This window comes from Heliangelus exortis, chromosome 6, assembly GCF_036169615.1.
Source record: "Heliangelus exortis chromosome 6, bHelExo1.hap1, whole genome shotgun sequence".
In the NCBI taxonomy this organism is placed as follows: Eukaryota; Metazoa; Chordata; class Aves; order Apodiformes; family Trochilidae; genus Heliangelus; species Heliangelus exortis.
The window spans coordinates 1,413,950-1,437,544 of record NC_092427.1 but is presented as its reverse complement, the minus strand read 5'-3'; the positions used below and the strand labels follow the sequence as shown (position 1 = coordinate 1,437,544).

Here is a 23,595-nt window from a genome sequence, read left to right as displayed (position 1 = left end):
GCATGTTCAGTTACAATCAGGCCTTAAAAATAAATATGATAATGTATAGAAGTATGAAGAAGAAAAAAAAAAAACAGATCCTATTAACACCAAACCCCTCTAAATACACCATTTTAATAATAATTAAATTATTTTACACTATCTACAGGTTGCATATCACAGAATTAGGAATACAAGAGATGACAGAATGACAAATCCTGCTTTTATAAAATTTCAGACTTCAACAGTATGCATATATGCAGCTGTGTAGAAAATCTCAGACAAATGAGTATATACACTATTTATATTTAATAATTAACTGAACATAATGAAATCACAGCTGTCTAACCATCCCAGTTTAAGACAGTCAATATTCCTGCTGGACCAAAGTTTGGAACCCAGTAAAAACACCTACCTTAATCTCAATTTACTAATGAACATGGAGAATCTATAGAAGTGATAGTAAGGTTTAGTCTGACTACACAACAACTTGGAACAAAGTCAACCCTTACAGAAAAAAAAAAAAAATCTCCAAGCAGTAAGAATTTTGAAGAGCAGCATTGAAATCAATTATTTTTCTTAAAGAATGCAAGGAGCAAGATATTGCAACATGTGTTATTTATACTAAATTACTTCAAGGGGAATGATAAAGACAAATTAATGTCAAAAGGAAAAGCAAAAGCTCCCTTCCCATTGCACAAATTTAAATTAAAAAATTATTTAAAGAGGAGGTACTAAATATCATATTGCATAAGCATGAGGTGGCACATGAATAAGGTCAAGATACTAAATAATTAAATGAAAAGTAAAAGGAATGGAGGTGGTGCTGAGTGAAGGCTGTTTTTTTATTCCTCAACAGCAGCCTACAAGCTGAGTTCTTGTTCAGTAAAAAAATTTATACACCACTTTAGACAGCTGGGACTTTCAAGCATTTCATCAAGATGTTTTCACCAGTAATTTGATTTCATTATTTTCCCAATATAAAGATGATTACTCATCACAAAATGGTTAAGATGGGTATAAATATGATTGTGCTAAAGCAAGCAAGTAAACAGGAGGAGAACGATGTGATTATTATTTTTTTTTTTTTTGAGAGAGAGAGAGAGAGAGAGAGAGAGGTTTAAAGAATAGAAGAAAGAAAACCCACATTCCTGAAAGATAATTCAGCTCATCTGCTCCTCTTGCACAAACCCCACCCATCAAAAAAGTGCATCAGGGAAGAAATTCTCAGATTTCTGTTCTCAGCCACACCAAATGCTTCACTTCCACTGTTCCTTTGCTCATGACACGTCTGTCATTTCCAATCTGCAACTGCTCCCAGGATGAAGAGAGGAGCACATTCCCCCTCCCCAAGCACCTGTGTCCCTTCCTTGCACCTTTAACAAATGGTGCAAGAGGCTCTCTGACTCTTTATTTGGAAACAGTGGCTGAGAAAGGAAATCCAAGAGAGGCAAGGAGCCCCTGGTCCCATAAAGACAATTCCTGTTCCACTCTGCTCCCTGTTGGAAAGGGAACAAGGCAGATTCTCACAGTCTTCAGCTTCAAACATTCCTGCTCCCCCTCCTTTACCACAAGGAACTACAATACTCCTTCACTTCTAAATACATCCAAAAAAGGAAAAGAAACAAGATTCTGTAAAAGTTTCTGGCTCAGCACCTTGTATCCACAGAGCAGCCCTCACCTGCTCCTGCATGGGGGGTGTGTGCTTCCAGAACCACCTCTGCCAAGAGCCACCCGTGGCTTCTGGCACAACCCAAACTCTTTTTCTTCAGCAGAAACACATCAGGAGGTTCTGAAGGCTCCCAAAAATCTAATAGGCAGCACTGTAAAGTTCTCGTTTCTCATCTTTCTGTTGCTACGTGGTCCTCCCTGTCACAATATCAAATAATTTTCTCTTCCAGCTCTCATCTGCTGAGCCCAGGCAGCTGTTCCAGGCAGGCAGTGCAGATGGAACCCTAACGCAGCGCAGAGGGAAGGTGGTGTCTAAGTCAGCAGAGATTCCCTAAGCCACTTGGATAGGAGGATTACAGGAAGATACCAGAGGAGGCAATGCATAACGAGAGCAGTGAGGGTCCTTAATCACTGTTCCACAGGTTTTCATAACCATGTTTAAGGGAAAAGAATTCTTAGACATTCTTTGAACTCAAGATTCACAAGTGGCATCTCTGGAAAGCACTGAAATTAGGGCCCAAAGTAATCTGAAACCAACTAGCAGCTAATCAAGCTATCTTTGTGCATAATGCTTAACAATCAGATCTGATGCATATTTTTACTCTGCACCACCCTAATGCACTAAGTGGGGTTATTTAAAAGGAAAATGCATTTTGATACCAGTGACAGGGACTCACAAAATTCCTTAGGTCAGGCAACCTTTTACTCGGAAACACGAGCTTGGTTTGTTTTTAAAGGAGAGGCTGTTGATGGTAATTTGCTGGTTGCTGTAGAACAGAATGAGGAGGAATTGCCAGGGGATAACCTGGTCCTTGAGGCAAGCTGGATGTACTGTTCTGGTAAGCTGCCATATCCACTGCCAGCCCCAGCTGCTGCTGCTGGGGGAACGCAGCCGTGCCGGCGGCCGAGGGGAGGCCAGGGCTCTGGTTCACATACGTCTGGTTTAGGACAGGATCTGGTCCTGGGCTGAAAAGAAGCAGAAAAAAATCTGATTTTGACAAGCTCAGGTCTGTTTTATCTGAGAAGCAGACTGGCAAATACGAAATGCTGCTTAGTCCCAAAGCGAGCTGTGTCTTTTCACCTGTGCCCAGGTGGCCAAGAAGGCCAATGGCATCCTGGGCTGGCTCAGGAACAGCGTGGCCAGCAGGTCCAGGGAAGGGATTCTGCCCCTGTGCTCAGCCCTGGGGAGGCCACAGCTTGAGTCCTGTGTCCAGTTCTGGGCCCCTCAGCTCAGGAAGGAGATTGAGGTGCTGGAGCAGGTCCAGAGAAGAGCAAGGAGGCTGGGAAGGGATCCAGCACAAGTCCTGTGAGGAAGGGCTGAGGGAGCTGGGGGTGTTGAGGCTGGAGAAGAGGAGGCTCAGGGGAGACCTCATCACTCTCTCCAACTCCCTGAAAGGAGGTTGGAGCCAGGGGGGGGTTGGGCTCTTTTCCCAGGCAACTCTCAGCAAGACAAGAGGGCACAAGAGGTCTCAAGTTGTGCCAGGGGAGGTTTAGGTTGGACATTAGAAAGAATTTCTTTCTGGAGAGGGTGCTCAGCCATTGGAATGGGCTGCCCAGGGAAGGGGTGGATTCTCCATCCCTGGAGATATTTCAAAAGAGCCTGGATGTGGCACTCAGTGCCATGGGCTGGGAACCACGGGGGGAGTGGAGCAAGGGTTGGACTTGATGAGCTCTGAGGTCCCTTCCAACCCAGCCAGTTCTATGATTCTGTGATTCTATGATTCACTGTGATCACACAGCACCAGGTGGGCATCCCAGCAAGACACACAACCTCCACAGCAGCCAAGTGACCACCAGAAAGAAAGGGATTTAGCAGTTTGCTGAAGTGGTACCTTAAATATGCAGCTTGTGCTGGCTGAGCTGCTCCAGAAGAATTTATGCTTTGAGGCAGAGACCTCAACGGTGCCATCTGGTCAGGTCCTAGGCTGTAAGCTGGGGACATGGTGACCTGGGGAACACCCTGGATCATGTAGTTTCCACTAGGGGGCTGTACATGATACGACTGCAAATAAAAGCACAACATTGTAGACTTTTTATTTTCACTTAATTAGCAGTAAATGAGGCACAGAATGCTCCTGCAATGAATAAATACGTTGGGGCTCAAAGGCTGGATGAACATCAGTTCATTTCCCAGCAAGGTTCTAAAACCAAACCATGTAAGTTCTGCTAACAGGTTAGAAACAAGCACCCTTTTTTCCAGAAATGACCTCCTGACAAGGTCAGTGCTGAGTATCTGAGAAAAGAACCTTTAGTATCATGTACAAGACCTCTGTCCCTCCCAGAAACCTTATTTCTCTCTCTCTTTGATTTGCCAAGTCTTGAAAATATTCAAGCCTTACATATTTTGATGCACAGAGTTGAGTGGGAAGATGGACACCCTACAAGATCTGTTAACTTCATACATATTGGAAATGAAAACATAAGAATATTCTTATAGATACATAACAGCAAAGCAAACATGTGAGTTCCTTGCATGACTTGGTTTTACTCAAAATTCAGCTGGAAGAGCTGGGATGAGGTGCTCAGCCCACAGAAGCCTCCACTGCTCATTGGGTTTGGGCTGAAGGAACAGCCAGTGCTGTACCAGGAAACTGCCCTAAGCTCACCAGAGCAAGCATCACCTTGGAAGAAAAAGTACTTTTTACCTTCCAAATATAAAGAATTTTCCATCGTTACCAGGAGCTGAGCACATGAAATTACTTTTAACTGACATATTTTCAGATCTAGCAGTTGCTATGGCAACTATTCTTTTCCCACTGAACAATTAACATTAAAATAAAATTCACTTAAAGTACAATCAGTCATTCTATGCTCTCTCCAAAAAGAATCTTTAAAATCTCCCTTTTTTCCACCATTTTTGTTTTCTTAAAACATCAATATGGCACATTAGAGATAGTGTAAAACAGTTTTGAGCAACTACACCCCCTAATACAACATGTTCATTCCTTAAGGGGGAAAAAAAAAAAAAAAAAAGAGCTAAAACCATCCTAGTGTTTCTAAATTTAGAAAAAGTACACTGCACTCATGATTAATGCACTAATATTAAAGCTCCCTCACATCCCTGCTATTAGGTAAGAAGGTAACATTTAACTTGAAGTCTGAGGACACGACTCAGAGCAAGAATATCCACCAAGCTGCTGAAAGACACTGCTCTGACTGTAGAACTTTAATTGGGGAAGGAATCTTTCAGTATTTCCCATGCAGCAGCTTTCTGTTAAGTAGAGCACAATCAACAACTCTACCTTACCACACCAGCAGGTACCTGCAAAGTGAGGTGCTCTGCTCTGGTGCCTGGGTGGTATTTTATTCTAAGGGCTATAAAAAGTCAGCAGGCAATGTCAGATTGTTGGTAGGCTAGCAAGAAAGCACACACTTCATTTTTTTGCTGTCATCTTTTTAAATAGAAATCTATATTAGGAACATCTCTATTTCCAGAAAAGAAGAGTTACTGACCTGCACTGAAACACCAGAAGATGTAGGTGGGTACTGTGCAGGGTGGTGGAGTTTGGAGTAGGCTGAGTACATGGGGGTTTCATTCATCAGTTTGTTATAGAGCTCCAGAGCTTCCAGAACTTTCACATTCAATTCAGACAACTCTGAATGTTTTCTGTTTCAAAGCAAACATAAGTAAGCACTCAGTTTCCCTGACATCGAGTGTTTGGTGGCTGAAGAGTGGTTCAATAATGAATATGCAAGAATAAATATGAATATGCATGAAAAAAAAAACCAACTTAAAAGGCAAAGGGATGATTTCTTATACAGTTACATTGGAAAACCCTCATTTTGTTTCTTACACCCATGTAAAGGGAAAACTTGGGAAAGCCCAAGTGGTACCCAACTATCCCTCCCTAGCTGCAGTAAGGTGTTAGTTACCTTTTCACCCTCAAATATCCCTAGGAGGCTGAGGGGGAGGAGGTGAAGGTACTGTTGGACAGATTTTTTTCTCTTGCCATGGGGGAAATCATCATCATCCTGGCAATACCAAGCTCTACATAGAGTGCAAAAGGCTACAGCTCAAAAGTGCTAATATAAAAAGCACCCAGTAACTTGTACACTAAGTTTTGGAGCAGCAATCAAATCTTAGTACACGCAGAGACCTCAGTACCTAAGTCTTAGGACAAAAAAAAAAGGTAGATTTGCCAAAAGTTCTTTCTTGGAAGATCTTCCAGTCTGGGAGATAAAATTCCCAAAAGACCCAACTGCTTAATGTGAAGTAAATCACAGTAATCAATGCAGAAACCACATTATGGCTCACCTGTCTATCTCTTCTAGTTTTTCATCTATCATTGGCCCCATCTGTTGACAAATATCTGGAAAAACACAAGTGTCAAGGTAGTTAGTGTCTTGCACAATTAAAAGTTTCAATGCAGCCAAACCCCCCATTACCCAAGCACACTAAAATGTCACACAGCATTGGAGTCAGGGGGTGTGTGCCCCATCCCTCCAGCCCAAACAGCCAGGAAAAACACTCTGGTTATCCTGCTTTGTCATCCTCTCCTCTTCACCCTCTCAAACAAAAGACTTCTGATGAAAAACATGGGAAATTCTGCATTTCTGCCTGCACTCTGCAAGGTCTGTGAGACTGAAGTATCCAGAACAGGCTGGATCCATCCTGATGTGCTGCACTGCAGAGCTTCCTTCACTTCTTCCATCTCAAAACACTCCTTTTTCAAAGTACCACTCAGCTGTTATTACACACCTTGAACTAATTGGCTCTGAAGTGAACTGAACCTTCTCTTCCCACAGAACTAGCAGCAGCATTTTGGAGAAATTGACACAAAGTTAATTGCTTGTTTCAAGCAGAGCTCTGCTAGGTGGATGGATCTTGCAAAGATCAGGCATTGTGCAGGAGCTGGAAGTTATGCAAATGACTCTGCTAAACATGGAGTTGGCTTGGCAACTATTAGAAAATCTAGAGTTATACATAGAGCCCCAAGCTCCCACTGTGAAACAGGCTATGCTACAGCACATTATTAGTACAAACCATGGTTTCTCTAAGCTTAAAATAAATGCAAAAGAATTACCAGCTCAATCCACAAAAAGGTAATTGTGAGAAGAAATACAAAATGCAACTAGCTTAGTGCTCAAAGTACCTTCTGAGTCTAGAAGGTCTGGAGAATCAAGCTTTAAATCTGTAGGATCTATACTCTGAAGTACCTGCAGTGTTTTATCCATCTTCTCCTGAAAGGTGAAGAGAAGATTAAAAGGTCATTTCTGAAGCATGGGAGATGCTGTTCTAATTTCCAGAGAAACAAACAAAAAAATCCTTATATAAAAAGAATTCTCTGCAAACATTCAGTAACAAAATGTTTCAACTAATGTAAAACCTCAGGAATTTTTAATATTGAAGGTGCTTGCATACCTCATCTATATAAACTGGCTCAGGTTCTGCTTTCTTAATTTCTTCTGTAGTATCCTCAGAAACAGCATTTTTATCCACAGTTGCTGAAAGAACAAACATTAGGGTTATTTTCTGCAGCTGTGTTACTGTGCTAACTTAAAATCCACATTTTCTCCTTGCTTGAAATAAGAGAAATCTGAATAAGTACTTTAAGCAGTGATGCACCTAACTGCTGGAGAAGGGAGAATGGGTTTACCTAGAAAGTGTTCTGACAAGCTGCTTCCTCTGGGCTGTTAGCCTGAGCATGAACCCAGGCCCAGGAAGGGAAAGACTCTTGAGTCATTTCAGCATCTAAAAACACCTCCAACACATGCACAGTTACTTTTAGCCAAGTCCTAAGTGTTAAGATTTATTTTGGCTTCATGAGCAGGGCTAAAGCTAACAATGTGGTTCTTACACACCCCTGCCATGGGGGTGAATGCTGTTCTACACCAGGTCTGATGTCTGAAAAAAGACTTTGACATTTGAAGTGGCAAGTGATGAGATTCAGATGCAATGTGTCACTGACAAAGGATTATGGTAAATTGGACTGAATTCCTACAAGAGGAAAAAGGTAACAACTTAGAAGAGAACCAGAGAGAGAAATCCTTGAAGCAAGCTACAGCTGCTTGCTTGCTGCTTTGAATCAAGGGCAAGATTCATCTCCCAGCTGCTCTCAGGCAATTATTTTGCTGATGGGCTCACTGATAGCCCTCCTTCCTAAAATAATCTGTCAGCTTTTAGCAGCTAACTTACCTGCCTCTGGTTCCACGTTTAAGTCAGAAGTCACAAAATTGGAAGGAAACAGTCCCACTCCTCTGTGATTCTCCCCTTTCCACCAGTTGGCATCACTAGGGAAATAAAGATGTGTCACAAAGCTCTGAACATGAATGCTCCTGTCAGCAACATGATTTGGGCTCCTGACAGGAAACCTGTGACAGGCAATGCACTGCATCCCATGGGAAATGGGAACATTTGTAGAGCTAAGCAGCAAACCCCAAAAAAGGAGCTGGGGCAGAAGGGTGGGGAGGAGGGATCAGGGGAAATAAAATCATTCAGTACCATTCACTCAAAATTTAACATAATTTTTTCAGTTCTTCAGACTGATTAGATGATGGCCCATTGCAGCTTCATCTACAAGTTCACAAGAAGTAGACAAGAAGGGACTAACATCAGAAATCCAGTTGATCTCTCACAGTCTACTACATTAGAACAGCATTAGCAGGGAAGAAGTTCTGCTCCTTAGCTACCACTGGGGCAATGGTGATAACACCATAATTATCTCAAGTATTTTTTTCCATCTGTTTTATTCTTAGCAAATGTGAGGCTTGATAGCCAGAGATGAAACAATTCCTGTGAGTAGCTGGAATTCAGCCCTGCAATGCATATTTTCTTATGACATCTCTTATAACCAACTAACATTTGTCTTAGGAAGATAAAGGGATCTGGGGGAGGCCAGAGTGACAATCTGCAGGGGGAAAAAAAGCATGAGAGGAAGAATCTGCTATGCTAGGAAAACAACAATTCTGGAATAAAGGCATTTTCAGAGTATAAAATACCTGTCATCCAAAACAAAAATAATTTCTCCACTTTTAAAGGTGAGCTCATTGTCCTCGACAGCTTCAAAGTCATACAGAGCTCGCACCTTCCTGGAATTCTGATTGGTTTGCTGAATTTCTGCAGATGGGTACAAAGATTTTGTTTCCATTTGTTGCTGTTTCTGCTCTTGCAAAGACAATTCGATAGCTAGGATTGGGGGAGGAAAGAAAAAAAAGTAGTTTGTCTGGTTTTATCCCTGTATACAAAGGCAGTTTGCTTTCCTAATAAAAAAAAATATTTATATACTAAATTATGAACAGTCTGTATCTTCTTCTCTAGTATTTGAAGTTTAAAATCTTTGCTCTAAACTACTAGCTGTAGTACATATTTCAACTCTGCCCTGCAACAGGATTAAAAAGACAAGACAGTCATGCACAAGTTACAAAATACTTTAAATCCCCCTGATTTCCATGGTACTTCCACTACTGGAAGCCCTGCACACATTACTAATGCCATCCTTAACATGCTGAGAAATCCTGAGCAGTTCTGTGACATCTGAACAACAACTGTGTGCAAGGGGGAAGAATAAAACATTTAAATGTCCTGTAGGTTTTTTTAGAGGATCAAGATGCAAGCTAAAATAAAACGTGTGGGGGTGCAGAAGAGAGGAATCCAAGCTCTGCGGAAAGCAAGCAGTGGCCAAACAATGCTAATGGTTATGTGATGGGGGAGAAGATCTTATCCCAAATCCTCAGACATAAGGAAAACACCTGGAATGATGCTGTATGCAAATTCCCAAGCTGCTGTGTCCTTGGTTTCAACTCTGTGCAGCAGCAGAGAGGACAACTTCCTATTCCTCTGCAGTTTAACAAAGCTTCTACAGCATGAGCTCAACCCCAGGCTGTGGGTAGCAATTTACCTTTAGCTATATCTTCATCTTCTTTGGTTTTGCTCAGTGATGAACCATTCTTAGCAGCATTTGTGGTAGCCTGCAAATGTGTTAACAATAGAGTAAGTTCAGGTTACAAAATGAACAAGAAAGCTCTGTAATTATATGCTTTAAGAATTAGTGCTAAGTTGTTCCTGGTTTGCTGCATTACATCACTGAACCAAGGTAAGCTTCCAGAGAAAAAGAGCACCACTCTTCAGAAACCAAGCCAGGTTTTATTTTGTTTTGAGCAAGGAACAGAGTCAAATAAATAAATCAGATCTAATCTAAACAGCTGATTTCATTTAAATAATTATTTTACTCTCCTGTATTAAAGTGAGACTACTCATTTAAATGACTGCTCCTTCCACCTCTGTCCTCCTCTCCTTCTGCCTTCCCTTCAAAACGGAAAAAAACCTCTTTGGAGTCCTATGTCTGTGAAGATCCAAGATATTAAGCAGCAGCTGGACTTGCTGAAAAGGGAGACCTTTATATTAAAGCAAAAAGCTCTCCCCCTTCACTGCTGGAGGGGCAGTGGGAAGGAACAGTAAATAAATTCACATCAAGTTGAGAGCTGCTGACTTAAATACCCCAAGTCCCCACAACAGCACAGAGAATTCATTCCTAGAGTTTTTTTACTCCAACATGGAAATCTTACTAAACAAACCTAGGTTCAGATCCCAGCTGTGTCCAGTCCTTAGCAATGGTCCTAGAAAACAACTCTGTACAAGTGCAGCAAACAGTAATCAACCTCAGCTTTGCTTGAAGTCAAGTGGATGAGGTAAAAACATCAAGATGTCATTTTATGTGCATTTGTAGGAAAGGAAGCAAAGTTGGTTGCCAGCACTCTCCATCTTCCATGCTTCTGCCATATGTTTTAACACATAGCCTAGATTTAGAAGTGAAAACATCTTTGTGGAGGAAGGAAAGATTGTAAAAGTAAAAAAACCTCCCTGTGTTTAATACAGAGAAAAGTTCACTTCATGTAAGGAATATGTGCTAGAAGCTGCAATTCTGATTTTCAGGACTGATCTTCACCTGACTCACAACATGAGAATATTTCAAAACAGCAATAATAAAACTTAGAGCAAACCACCTGTCAGGACACATGCTGGCTAGAACATTAAGCATAAAACACTAACAGAAATAAAATACAAGGAGTGAGGTTAGGGCTTGGGGTGCCCCAGCTACTACAGAGCCAGGACAATCCCTGTCATGGACAGGGAACTGAGAAAGAAATGAGGACTTGGAAAAGGAAAGCACAGCTCAGGTCATCTGCAAAGATGTCTCCATCTGCCCTTTGTTTAGTGAAGCTCTGTGGAGAAAAATGAAGCTCTGTGCTCCACGTCAGCAGTGAGAACCATGAAACACCAAGTACAAACTGTGGGTGTAGAACTGCTTTGATTTAAGGTGGTGACAGCTCAATGGAGCTCTAAAAATGATCAGGAGGAGGATCTAAAATGAAACACCTCATAAGAGCATCATGCAATAGCCTCCAGCCTGCTCTGATTTTTCTCGGGAAGGGAAGGGTATAAAAAAGCAGAATGAGTAGAAGTGAAGCTCAGCATAAGGAGGCAGCCAAACTACAACAAGGATTCTGCTCTCCTCTGACCAGAAGCATGGGAGATCTCACTGGAACAGCTTTTCATGCTGGGAATGAGCCTGGCAGTGCCCCATATCCCAACCCAGCTCTTACCTGTGATCCAGCTACAGGAAAGGTTACACCTTCTTCTTTTAAAGATTTAATAGTTGCAGATATTAAGCTGCACTGTGGGTCTTTCTGAAATTCTTCTGACCACTCCACCATTAGAGTTTTTAGCTTTTCAGAGACTTTTGGATGAGCCTAGAAGACAAAATTGCATAGAAAGGGATGACTGTACCTCCAAATGAACAGAAACAGTTACACCCTCTCAGTAAAACGTTTGTTACTAAAACCATTTTACTACAAACTTCCTTAAAAATTAAAAATTTGGAAAGCAGAGCCAAGGATATATGGTCTGATCTGATACTACAGATGACATGTTTAGCTTCTGGAGCATCACCCTTTCACAGGGAAGCTGGCAGAGCTATTTCCAACATCATTTCTTCAAAGCAACAACCCCCTGCAGGTAGTTCAGATTTCCCTGGTTCTACTGGAGTTAAATCTGGGCTCCTTCAACCCTTACACATTCCCCTGAGGCAAATTCCCTGCATAGCCAAGGCTCACATCTTGCAGGCAGCTCACCCACCTGTACTGCTGTTATTTTAGTGGAGCCCATGGTGAAGGAAGAGCCTGGAAAACTGACTTTCCAAATGTTAGCCATGTTTTTCTCTCAGGAGTTTCAGAGTCAGGCTACCTACCACCCTCAGACCAACTTTTTGGTGCTAGCACCCTTCATTTCACCTCAATTTTCTCTTCATTACTTCCAATTTGTATTGTCAGCCCCCTCCCAACCATGGAAGTTTGTCTTGTAGGGAAAGACAGTATCTTGTATTGGACCAGAGCCCTTCTCTACCTTTGACAGGCTCTGCTGGCTTCTCCTCAGATGCCAGAACACACTTCTCCCTGTGGAGCAGGGACACAGGAAGGTGTTTTTTGGAGTGGGAGCAGTTCCCCTGGCTCCCACATTTTCAAGCAACTCCTGAACAGAGCAGCTCACATGTGGAGGTCACATCAACACCAGGAGGGTAAAAAGGGAACCAAAGCACTTCAGCCTTCACAGAACTTCAGGCTGAGTTGATGAGAAGACTCCAGTTTGAACCCAAAGCATCAAAATAAACCTCAGATACCTGCTGGGGGATCAAGGTTCTGGGGCTGTTGGGTTCACCTACATCTGCTGCACTTGGCTTGTCTGGAAATGAGGCTGAGCCTGCACAAATGCAGGGCCTGGCCATGATTTCCCAAACCCCATCAGAAGCCTCAGACAGCATTGACAGGGTTGGGGTCAAGCATGCCTTTAACTGAAAGAAAAGATGTAGCCCTGATAGGCTGCAGCACACAGACATTTGTTACACTTGTCTGAACTAATTTTCTTCTGAAAAAAAAGGGAGAAATTACAATTTTTATCTGCCCTCTGAAGATTATTCCTCCAAGTGGGCCAGGGACAGGGGTAAAACAAGTTATTTACCAAGTTTTTGTTTATTACCAAAATTAATTATGCCCCCAAGACCATTCTCCAGTGGGATTAAATGATTGTTTTCCCATCCACGAGTGCTGTCAGACCATGAAGGTCAATGTTCTATTTCAGAATGGACCATGGCTAATGAGAACAAAGGGGAGGACTTCAAGACCTATTTTTCCATACAAAGCCAGAAACAGAAGAGCTGTGAACTCATTTTGCTTCCCAGCAATTTTATTAGTTTCCTTAATTGCTTTGCTCCACCTCTGCTGATTTCAGGGCTCCCATATATTTGAAGACTTAACTGCTTTTTAACCATTTCTGCCTTCAGCTGGAGCAGGAATCAGGGGAAAGCTTATTCAATCCATTACATCCAGATTTAGATCCCATCAGCTGCTTGACCCTAACCACTTAGGTCTGCCTGTCCTGTTTACCTCTTCATTCAGCATTCTAAAGACCTCTGGAAAAGAAGAAAGTTGGCTGAAGACTTCAGCCTTTTCCTTGTAAAAAATGTAGTTTAACTTTCTCACAGTTTTCCCTTTGTACTGTGGCACAGGAATTTCATTCAAGCCAAATAACTATTCTGGTCAAGAAAAGCTGCCTTCACCATTATCAAATTAATCAAGCTTAGGAAGAGCCACAGATCCTAATTAAAATTGCTCATGTAATTTTGTCAAAAGCTGGAGTAGGTATTATCAGCCTGTCACTTCTTTAATACATTGTATTTTTGAAGGAGAAATTAAAGTACATGAATTTCAGTGGATAAAACAGCCAGCTGTCTCAGCAATTGCACCAAAACTAGAAAATGATTTAACTAGAACATTAGCTTTGCCAATTCTTTGCTATGCTGAGACAAAGCAGTTACCAAAATAATTCTCTCCCAGTACTTCAAGTTATAAAAAAAAAAAAAATTACCTTATTTATTATACCTCTGGCTTCACCAGCAAAGTCACGAGAGCAGACTTCTAAGTGAAAGATTTTTCCACAGTTTGATACACAGGCTCCTAAAAGCTGACACCAGAAATCCAGTTGTGAAAATGTACAACAACAATCAAAATAATCCAAAATAAAATCAGACATTAGAAATAGTTAAATTTAATCCTCTGTTCAGCATGCACACTGACTTCTACTGAAGATATATCAAGGCATTAATTGATCAGTACACGTTCAGTGATTGTTTCATAAAAGAATACAAAGGCTTTTGAAAATTGTGAGAAATTACTCACTGTAAGTGCTTGCAAAGCCACGTGGGGAACTTTATGATTTACTCTTTTCATGATGGCTTTAAGGCAATCTTTTGCTCTGAAATAAGAACAAAGGAACTGTTAGTGACAAGCATGACTGACATGACCTGGGGAAGGGATGACACCAGAGACTCCAGTTGTAAGCAAACAAAACTGGGGCTCTTGAAAAAACTGGAACCTAACCCAAGCCTTTCCCAGAACTAGTGTGGAAAAAAAAAAAACATTTAACAACTTGGTTGTTCTTTTATGTGCATTGGGTTGGAACAGATTCCATTTCTACGCTCACGTTTTGTATGAATTTCCATAAAACTGCTGACAGGGCATGAAGGGAGCAATTGTCATTAAGCTGAGGAAATGGAATTGAAACAGACAATGAGAGAAATGTCTACATAAAAACCAAAAAGCAATGAGGAGCAATGATGATTACATTAGATGGTTATTTTACTGCCTACTGCAAAGGGTGTCTCTGGATTTAATTCCCAAATGGTGCTCACAAGCTGCCAGCTCTTGGATCCCATTTTCAAGACAAAGATTTTAGAATTTGCTCCAGCAAAATCTGATCATGAACTGCACCTAAATTCACAGTTTGGTAGAGAACAGAGGTTTTGAAACAAATAATCTGATCAGTGTTGCAGCTTCCATTCACAGCAGGGTTCTGTGCATGCAGACTGATTTCTTTCTGGGAGAAACCAAGCCAGAAGCTCCTCTGTGCACACCAAACCTGCTGCAACCTCTCAAGGAGCCAGGAGAGCCAGGCACAGTATTCCAGACAAATTTATACCCCTGCTGGGGTGGATATTAAGTTTAGTGAGAGATTAAACCTGTTCTGAAGGGGGAAAAGCTACCCCAGACACCACAATGGATGCAGTGGCTGCAGTACCAACACCTCTGGTTTATTGCTCTACAACTCCAAGTGATTTGGTTATGTGCAGGCAGCCAGAAGTATGGGTTTAGTCCTAAGGTTGAGGAATTTTACAAACAAACAACCCTAAAACCCTTATTAAGCAACACATTTACTTAAGGGTAGGCAACAATGTTTTTTATTTTCAGAAGATGGCTCTTTGGGAAGGGCAGGAGGGAAGCAAATGACACAAGATCAAAGCAAAACATGAGGGGTGTGGCATTTGAAAGCAAGAATTTTGGGTTTTATTGTATACACAGAAAATATGTATCTTGAGATTTAAGTTGTACCATTTGCATGTGTAATTTAAAAAACAAAACCAAACCTAATTTTTTTAAAAACTCCCTCCAAAACAAGTAGATTTAAAACAGCTCCCTCTACAGAAGTCTTTTGGCAACAGGAAAAAAAAAAAAAATCAATAGATTTTTAAAAAAGGGCTGAAAGGACTTTCTACATTTTTTTCCTTTAGGACTAAAGGTTCCCAGGTTGAATACTTTTGTTATTATTCCCTGTAGTAAGTAATAAAAAAAAAAAAAATCCAAAACTTTAAAAGGGTGCTCCCCTCTAAAAAAAGGGTGCTCCCCTCTAAAAAAAGGGCGCTCCCCTCTAAAAAAAGGGTGCTCCCCTCTAAAAAAAGGGTGCTCCCCTCTAAAAAAAGGGTGCTCCCCTCTAAAAAAGGGTGCTCTCCTCTAAAAAAGGGTGTTCTTCCCAGCTTACCCATTGGGAGTACTTCCAACTTTGTCACAGATATCCATAATAAGCCCCCAGTCCTCACTGGTGTTATATTCATTTGTAGCTTTTTCTGTAAAGAAAAAGAAGATTGGTTAAGTGCCCTCTGAAGATCAGTTCCAGGCAGCAAACACTTTCTCAACCCTAAAAGGACACCCCCCATCCCCCCCTACAAACCATGGTGCCTGGGACAGATCAGGACTGACTCTTGCTGCTGTGGAAAGCTTTATGCAGAGTTTTTAGCTCTGAACTAACAGAGGTCCCCAAATAAAACCAACTCTTGAAGTGTAATGCTGTAAATGATGGAAAAGAAACAGGTTCTCTGCAGCCTGTTCAGTTACTCCAGGTGTAACCACAGCCCAGCTTTGGAGTTCACTCAGGGGCTTCCAACCTCTGCAGGCCATTTCATTTTCACATGGATGTTTCAAGAAAAACAAAGAAAAAAACCCTAAAACCACAGTCTGTAGGGCTCTAAAGAAAAACAAACTCCTTTTCAACTCAATAAAATATTCTTTTCGACCAGATTTTTCAGGAACTCTGAAGACCACAGAAAAGTGTTGAGAAAAATAAATGGCACAGAAGGATTAATAAAGAACACAGAAGGGGGCAACAAAAACCAGGCTGTTGTGTTGCAATAATGTTTCCTTAATTAATATTTGCAGCATTTAATTCTATAAATTAACTGATAAGGTTTAATGTTATTTTCTTCTGCTTTCCTTTTCATTTTCTTATTCCAGCCACGTTATTTTCACCTCAGGTAAATATTGCAGTGCTATTAAAGTGCTTTAGAAACAGCAAATTAAATATTTTATACGTTGCATTTGCTGCCTTAGGATTTAATTTTAACCTGCCAATTTAGCAGTTTAACTAAATTCCAAGATAAGTGCTTTTTGATTTGTTGTATATTAATCCCATCAGAATGCACTTCACAATCATGGCACTACCAGCAGAATTTTTAGCAGAACTAAGAGAAGCCACTAAATCCCTTTGGGGCTGAGCATTTTCAGGACTATTTAGTAGAACAAAACAGAACCCAGTGGTCATTCATGTCCATGGTGTTAGTGACAGCAGCACTTCCAACACCAACACCACCCCAGGATAAACCAAATTTCCTGGGTGCCTTTAAGCATCCTCCCTGCTCCTGGGTTCCCTACTTCAGTTTTGCTGCCAGAAGTCCCAATAATAGTGGGGCTGGCTCAGCAGAAACCACAACAGTGCCCCTAAACCCCCTTTTGTTACAGATGTCAAAGCAGAGCAGGGAGGAGGAGTGGAAATTTGCAGTTCTGGCCATAGGTTATCTTCACAAGTTCCAGGGAAGCAAATACATCTTCCTGCAGCACAGAACCTCTCAAGAACTTACCCAGGAAGGACACAATTGTTCAATTTCATGTAGATCAATATTTTTAGGAGACTAACAGAAAATTCCTTGCTTGTTCTTGGAAATAAATGAGTGTCTGCCATTTTAAACACTTTACCATTCAGTTTATTAATAAGAAAGCAAAGCAAACCAGTCCCCCCCCATGTCCCAGATCTGTGAACCTCAGCACTGAACAACCCCAAAAAAAGGATAGAACACAATGTTTGGTGCCCACAGCTTCAGCCTGGTGTTCCCTCTGAATTTCTGCCAGCTAAATCTGCTTTTTAAAGGCATCCCCCTTGCCTGTCTCCATCCCCAGGGGTGGGAATCCTCCCACCAAAACTTGTCAGCCAGACAAACCCATCCCATCAAACACCAGCAGCCAGCAGAGCAGAGAGAGACACAGCACCCCTGCCTGGGAAACAGGCTGGGCACATCATTGCCAGGAAGGTGACCATGAGCCAGCAGTGTGCCCAGGTAGCCAAGAAGGCCAATGGCATCCTGGGCTGGCTCAGGAACAGCGTGGCCAGCAGGTCCAGGGAAGGGATTCTGCCCCTGTGCTCAGCCCTGGGGAGGCCACAGCTTGAGTCCTGTGTCCAGTTCTGGGCCCCTCAGCTCAGGAAGGAGATTGAGGTGCTGGAGCAGGTCCAAAGGAGGCAACTGGGCTGGGGAAGGGATCCAGCACAGATCCTATGAGGAGAGGCTGAGGGAGCTGGGGGTGTTGAGGCTGGAGAAGAGGAGGCTCAGGGGAGACCTCATCACTCTCTCCAACTCCCTGAAAGGAGGTTGGAGCCAGGGGGGGGTTGGGCTCTTTTCCCAGGCAACTCTCAGCAAGACAAGAGGGCACAAGAGGTCTCAAGTTGTGCCAGGGGAGGTTTAGGTTGGACATGAGAAAGAATTTCTTTCTGGAGAGGGTGCTCAGCCATTGGAATGGGCTGCCCAGGGAAGGGGTGGATTCTCCATCCCTGGAGATATTTCAAAAGAGCCTGGATGTGGCACTCAGTGCCATGGGCTGGGAACCACGGGGGGAGTGGATCAAGGGTTGGACTTGATGAGCTCTGAGGTCCCTTCCAGCCCAGCCCATTCTGTGATTCAATCCTGCTGTCACCCTGAGCTGAAACCTATCTCCCCTCTGGAATTCCTGATTTTAGAGAGGTCCCTTTTTGCAGGTCACCACTGCCACAAGCAGAGAGGGAGCAGCTGGCAGGGAGCAGTAAAAAGAAGACAGCTCTCTCTGATTTCTAACAGAAGAGAAGAAACACAGAAAGAAACATACTGAGAGACCCTCAGCTGTAAAACCACCTGGGAAATGTGAAGTTCCTCTGCACTTGCTTCCCCTGCTGTGTCATCCCTGTGAAACCAGGGACACAGAACAGATCCCCACACCCAGTGCCAGATGGGGTGAAACACAAGCCCTGGTGCAGCTCTGGGGATGCCAGCTCCTCACTGCTGGCACACATCCACATCACCTACATGTCACTTCTGTCCTCCACAAACCCCTGAAGCACTTCCCAGAGGACAGACTGAAGTGTTCCTGGGCTCCTAGAGGAAAGGACAGCCAGCTCTGCCTGCCCCAACTCAAGATGTCCCATCCTGATCAACCCTTCCAGTGCCACCAGGAACCTGGCTTTGTGCTCAGCAGCCCTCACTGAGGAGTTTTCACCTCCACCTCTTCTGCACCTTGCAGATCACAGCTACTACAACTCTCAGTGCTACTTACTCACAGCTCCTCTGCTCTTTTCTTTCCCAGCCAGCACATTTGTCCATGGAGACACCTGAGATGCCAGCTCCCTCCTCTTGTACCCACACAGCCTGTTCCAGGAGCAGACGTGGGCCTGGGGAAAACATGAAGGCTGCCCTGCAGCAAACTTACAACTCCTGAGGTTTTCTCCCCTGCCAGCATGACAAATTTATCAGCATCTGGTTTCTTCACTTAACAGGAGCTCCAGCTGAAGAAGACTCCTGGAGAATAGCTACTTCACAGCTGCTGAGACATGGGCTTTGATCAGGAGAAACAGATGTGAGAGGACTCCAAGATACTTTTTTCTGTGCTAAGAGAATATGAACTTTTTTTTTAAAGTTTTGTGACATCCTCTGTAGTCTCCCAATTAATGCAGGACCACTAGACTGGAGCTTACTAACAAGAAATGCAAAATAGGCTTCTTCTTATTGCTGCCTGGGATATTTTTGAAAACCCCACAAAGAATTTAAAAAAAAAACAAAAACAACCCCACCATAATTAATCATTTTTAACTGGATCAGCTCCTTGATCTGATTTGCTGTGCAGCTGCATGAAAAACTGTGCCAGCATGAGAGAGGGGAAAGCATAAAATGAGCAGCTGGGAGGGAGCTGGGGGCTGTTTACTGAGACCCCTGCCAAAAGAAGAAATGCTTCTCAAGTTCCTGCCTCCAGACTCTCTCAGCAGCTCTTCCAGAGAAGGGAATGCTTCCCCACAGCAGCCTGGGGCTTTGCAGGACCCCCCCATCCATGGAGGGCTGGATGTGGCCCCTTCCAGCCCCCCTGCACTGCTGGGAAAAGGGAGACTCAGAGAAGTGCAACTGGGCAGCAGATGGCAAAGCTCAGAACCATCCCCACTGATCCCATCTTTTCCTGAGGATCCTGGCAGGGTGTCCAAGATCTGCATCCCCACTGCTCCTGCCTGCTCACTGCTCCAGAGCTGGGCAGATCCCAGGGAGCTCCAGCCCCTCTCCTCCTGCCTTCCCAGCAACACACCACCAGCTCTGGGAAATAAAAAAATCAACAGAGAAACCCCTGAGCATTCTGCAGGGGGTCTCAGGGACACCCCTGTCCCAGGGCCAGGGAAGCTGCAGGAGCAACCTGCCAGCAATGGCAAACCATGGCAGGGAAAACAATAAAACCACTGAAACAAGGTTTTTTTTCCAAATATGTCAATTATTATGCAAGAAACAGAGGGGGAAAGAAGCACTGACTGGGCACTAAGAATGTTTCTCTTTGAGGTGGCCTTTCTAAAGATTCTGATCACTAAAATAAATATTTTTTACAGGCTGATCTGCCCCCTGAAGCTACACAAAATAAAATCTTGTCTGGATATATTTCAAGTTTTTCCACGGAGCCATTTGAAGCATGAGAAAACTGAAAGACAAAAAAAAATCCTGAGATCACTAAAATAAATATTTTTTACAGGCTGATCTGCCTCCTGAAGCTACACAAAATAAAATCTTATCTGGATATATTTCAAGTTTTTCCACGGAGCCATTTGAAGCATGAGAAAGCTGAAAGAAAAAAAATCCTGAGGCCTACTCCAGAGTGCTGCTTTTCAGAAGCTAAAGCAGAACCACGTGGATGAAAAGCAGACAATTAATCCCACACCCCTTCATTTGTTTACTTTGCCTTTGTAGAGCCAAATTAGAGAATTCTGGCTTTCATTTAATTAGTGACTAGAGACAGGGTGACACTGCAGTCATATGACTTGCATTTCCAGTAACACTGCATGGTCTGCTTGGGCCTTGCTGAAAGGCAACCCTGCTTGGAAAGATCCCAGGTCCTTGTTCATGTCACTGAATATCATATTCTAGAAAATAAAAATAAAAAAAATATCAAAGTGGATCATTAAAATAACTTTCTGCAGTTCAGTTCACTGAGGAGGCTTTCTGAGAGACAATTTTTGCCTAGAAAGCAAGTCTGAGAGTTTGTTGGAGTCACTCAGCCAGTAACCTGAGCAGCAAATAATTCCACTCCCAACACAGTCAGAAAACTACAAAAAAATTCACTGAAAAAAGTAGGGAAGGCTGAGCAGAGACTGCTCACTCTAGAGCCAGGAAAGCACCCAAAGGACCAACAGTTGTTTATTACCTAACAAAAGATCCCTCACAGCACAATTAAAAGAAAAAAATAGGGCTATGGTATATTTAAAAAAAAATAAAAAATAACCAAGGCAGGGCAGGGAAAGCAGACCAGTAATAACCTCAAAAATGAGGAAGAAATAACATCATCAGGCAAGCTGAGAATTTAGGGATTTAATCAGTCAAATCAAGATAAAGCCACAGACTGGAGACTGGAAAATACAGTCCCTACATTTATCAAAGTGAAAAAAAACCAAACAGAAACCAACCACAAAACAGCCAAAGCAACCCCAAAGAGCTTGTCCTCAAATGACTGCCTGACTCCAGCCCAGCCAGGGAAGGAAAACGTTATTGCAGGCAGGGAAAAGGAAGGGGAATGGGGAATTCTGACTGAGAACAGCTGCTCCTGCAGGCACAGGCAGCTTCCCCAGGCCAACCCAGCAGCCATGGGCTGTGCAGACTGCAGAGGAACCTCCACAGGCTGCCACCTGCAAGGGGATGCTTGCAGCCCTGTAAAACACCCCAAGAGGGGGGGTTACACCTCAAAAATCAGCCTAAAAATCAGCATTGATATCACCTGGCAGTGGCAGCAAGGGGAAGGGTCTGAGAGGGAAGGCAGCACCAAGCTGAGAGGTCTCATGAGGCAAAGGAAAGGGTAAAACAGAGGAAAAAGGGAGACTCAGACCTGTGAGGAGTGGGTTGGGACAAAACCCATGTTCCCAGAGGCAAGAAAAGATCCTCCTGCACACTAAAGGCTGAGCAGCTGGGAACAGGAGGAGGATGAGCATGGCAAGCTGTGGCACAAGAGGTCAGGAGCTGGCAGGGTTAGGCAGCCCAAAAAATGCAGCCCTGGAATGAAAGAGGCCAGGAAATGTTTCAGCAAAGTGAGATGCAAGGTCTGAGGGAGCCCCGGGCAGGTGTGCAGCAGGCAGACTACACAGAAAAACATTCCCTGCTCCCTTGGGGGTGTCAGGAATCCTGCAAAAAGCCCATTAAAGGGATCAGCTGGGTCCCTCCTGAAGGAGCAGCTGCTTCAGAGATGGGGGAAACTGGAGAGGAAGGGTAAAGCTGGGAAAAACAGGGGTGTATGACCTAACTACGAGTGGATTTGGAGAGGAAATGAAAAAGCAGCTTAAAAACATCAAAGAACTCAAGTTTTGGGGCACATTCTTAAGGAAAACAGCTGAAAGAAACCACACTCTGCTGAAAAGCTGTGGCACAGGGCACTCTTGGGCACTGGGAGGGCACACGTGTGGCAAAACACACCAAGATTTGGGGAGTTCAAAGCACCTCTGGTCATTTGATAGTCTGGGTGCCCCCATCACAAGTTTTAAAAAATAGTTTCTGATGGCAAAGCCATTTTTCCTGGCAAGGGGCTGTCAGATTTAGCCTCACCAACTCCATGGCACTGGGCTGGCTGCAATAAGCACAGCCAGACTCAGCATGCAGGGAGGGGAAGCTGAAGCAGCTCCCAGGGAAGAGATTGTCCCTCTGGAAGCACCACAAAGCAGCATCCAGGTTTGCCAAGGAATTCTGCAGAGCTGTGAGAGCCCCCAGTTCAAAAAACCTTGGCTTGTGCAAGCCCAGCAGTCAGAGAAAGGGAAACCTGACAACAAAAGACCCAGGAAAACTTCCCAGGGTGTTGGAAATAAGTGGAGTGCAAGTAGCCAGCTGGTCTGGCCAGGTCCTGCTTTTATCCCAGTCCCAAGTCAATGTTTAAAGCCTGGCAGTGGTTGGGGAAAATAAATAAATACAGGGAATGGATTCATTACAAACACTGTGCAGGAACATGGGGTAAACTGTGCCACCAATACTCCTAAAAAAAAAAAAAAAAAAAAAAAAAAAGAGATGGTGTGGGAACAGGAGCACTCACAACCACCTCTTCCACCTGCATACATCCCAGCCTCGACAAAAATCCCAGGAATGTTGAATTCTTCTCTTATTTAGAGTTCCAGGGCAACAAGAAATATAAAACTGACTCTGGTATCGAGCTCAATTTCATTGTTTTTTTCCACTGCTTCGGCTCAGAATAGGCACTATTTACCAAAAAAACAAACTAAACCAAAAATTTTAAAAAATCAAAACAAGAAACCACCCAGAGCAGGTTTGATGCTCAAGGAAGCAGAGAACAGAGCAGAGACACAAAACAAAACAACTGAGTCATCATCTTCATCACCTCGGTGGCACCAACTCCAGCCAAAGCTGTTACCTCACAATTTTGTAATAGGAAGGAAAAAAAAACAGCAGAAGCCTCCCCTGCACCCCCCAACCCAACCCTGGGGCACTGCCCGAGTCCCGGGGACTGACAGGGGCACAAACCGGGTCCCCGGTGCCACTGACAGGGCGGGCTTGCACCACAACACCTCAGAAATCCGCTGCAGAATTTGCGTGACGGCACAACAGGCCCCGCAACCTTTCCTTACACCCCGCAAACGGGGCCGGAGAGGGTCCGAGGAGCCCCCGACCCCACTGACCGCTCCGTGGGGCCCGCAGACCCCGAAGGGCACAGCCCGGGCCCCGGCTGCACCCCCGGCGGCCCGGAGCCTCCCCGAGCAGGCCCGGAGCGGCGGCTCCCACCGCCGTCCCCCCTCAGGGGGAGCAGCAGGAGGAGGCCGCAGCCACACAGGCACCGGCCCCACCGGGCCTCTCCGCCGCTGCCCAAGCCTCCCCGCCGCCCCGCTCGCTCGCTCACCCACGTCCTGCTCGAAGGGGTTGGGGGCGAAGAGCGGCATCTCGGCAGCCCCGGCCCGGCCCCCGCCCGCTCCTCAGCACCGACACCCCCGGGACGCCGCCGCCGCCGCCTCTTCCGCCGCCGCCGCCTCAGGTCCTGCAGGCTGCCCCGGCGCGCCTGACCGCTCGGAGGAAGAAACGTCACAGCGGCCCCGCGACGAAGCGCGGGTAAGGCGGGAGATACGAGAGGTACCCGGTACCGGGCATCTGAGCG

The 23,595-nt window shown here is 44.1% G+C and overlaps 1 protein-coding gene across 2 annotated transcripts; it reads right to left on the bottom strand.

Moving 5' to 3' along the window:
* Positions 1 to 1,092: 1,092 nt before the first annotated feature.
* On the bottom strand, positions 1,093 to 23,500 carry STAM2 (signal transducing adaptor molecule 2). 2 transcript variants are annotated; one of them, XM_071746348.1, is made up of 14 exons: positions 23,344 to 23,500; positions 15,458 to 15,542; positions 13,822 to 13,897; positions 13,511 to 13,606; positions 11,194 to 11,340; positions 9,489 to 9,558; positions 8,590 to 8,776; positions 7,787 to 7,881; positions 7,013 to 7,095; positions 6,744 to 6,831; positions 5,906 to 5,960; positions 5,104 to 5,257; positions 3,483 to 3,652; positions 1,093 to 2,616 (listed from the first exon to the last, which is right to left on the bottom strand). In XM_071746348.1, exons 1-14 carry the CDS (start codon positions 23,381 to 23,383, stop codon positions 2,382 to 2,384), a joined length of 1,581 nt encoding a protein of 526 aa, XP_071602449.1. In that variant the 5' UTR covers positions 23,384 to 23,500; the 3' UTR covers positions 1,093 to 2,381. The 2 variants fall into 2 exon arrangements, with proteins under 2 accessions (XP_071602449.1, XP_071602450.1); XM_071746349.1 differs by lacking the exon at positions 23,344 to 23,500 and adding an exon at positions 18,547 to 18,643.
* Between the last annotated feature and the right edge of the window lie 95 nt (positions 23,501 to 23,595).

Bases quoted from the DNA above. Each gene is read 5' to 3' on its own strand.
- STAM2 (XM_071746348.1), bottom strand. From the start codon at position 23,383: ATGCCGCTCTTCGCCCCCAACCCCTTCGAGCAGGACGTGG. The intron at 13,898-15,457 runs GTAAGCTGGGAA...TTCTTATTTCAG, and splicing joins GTTGGAAGTACTCCCAATGG to AGCAAAAGATTGCCTTAAAG. The intron at 11,341-13,510 runs GTAATTTTTTTT...TTTGTCTTCTAG, and splicing joins CCAGAGGTATAATAAATAAG to GCTCATCCAAAAGTCTCTGA.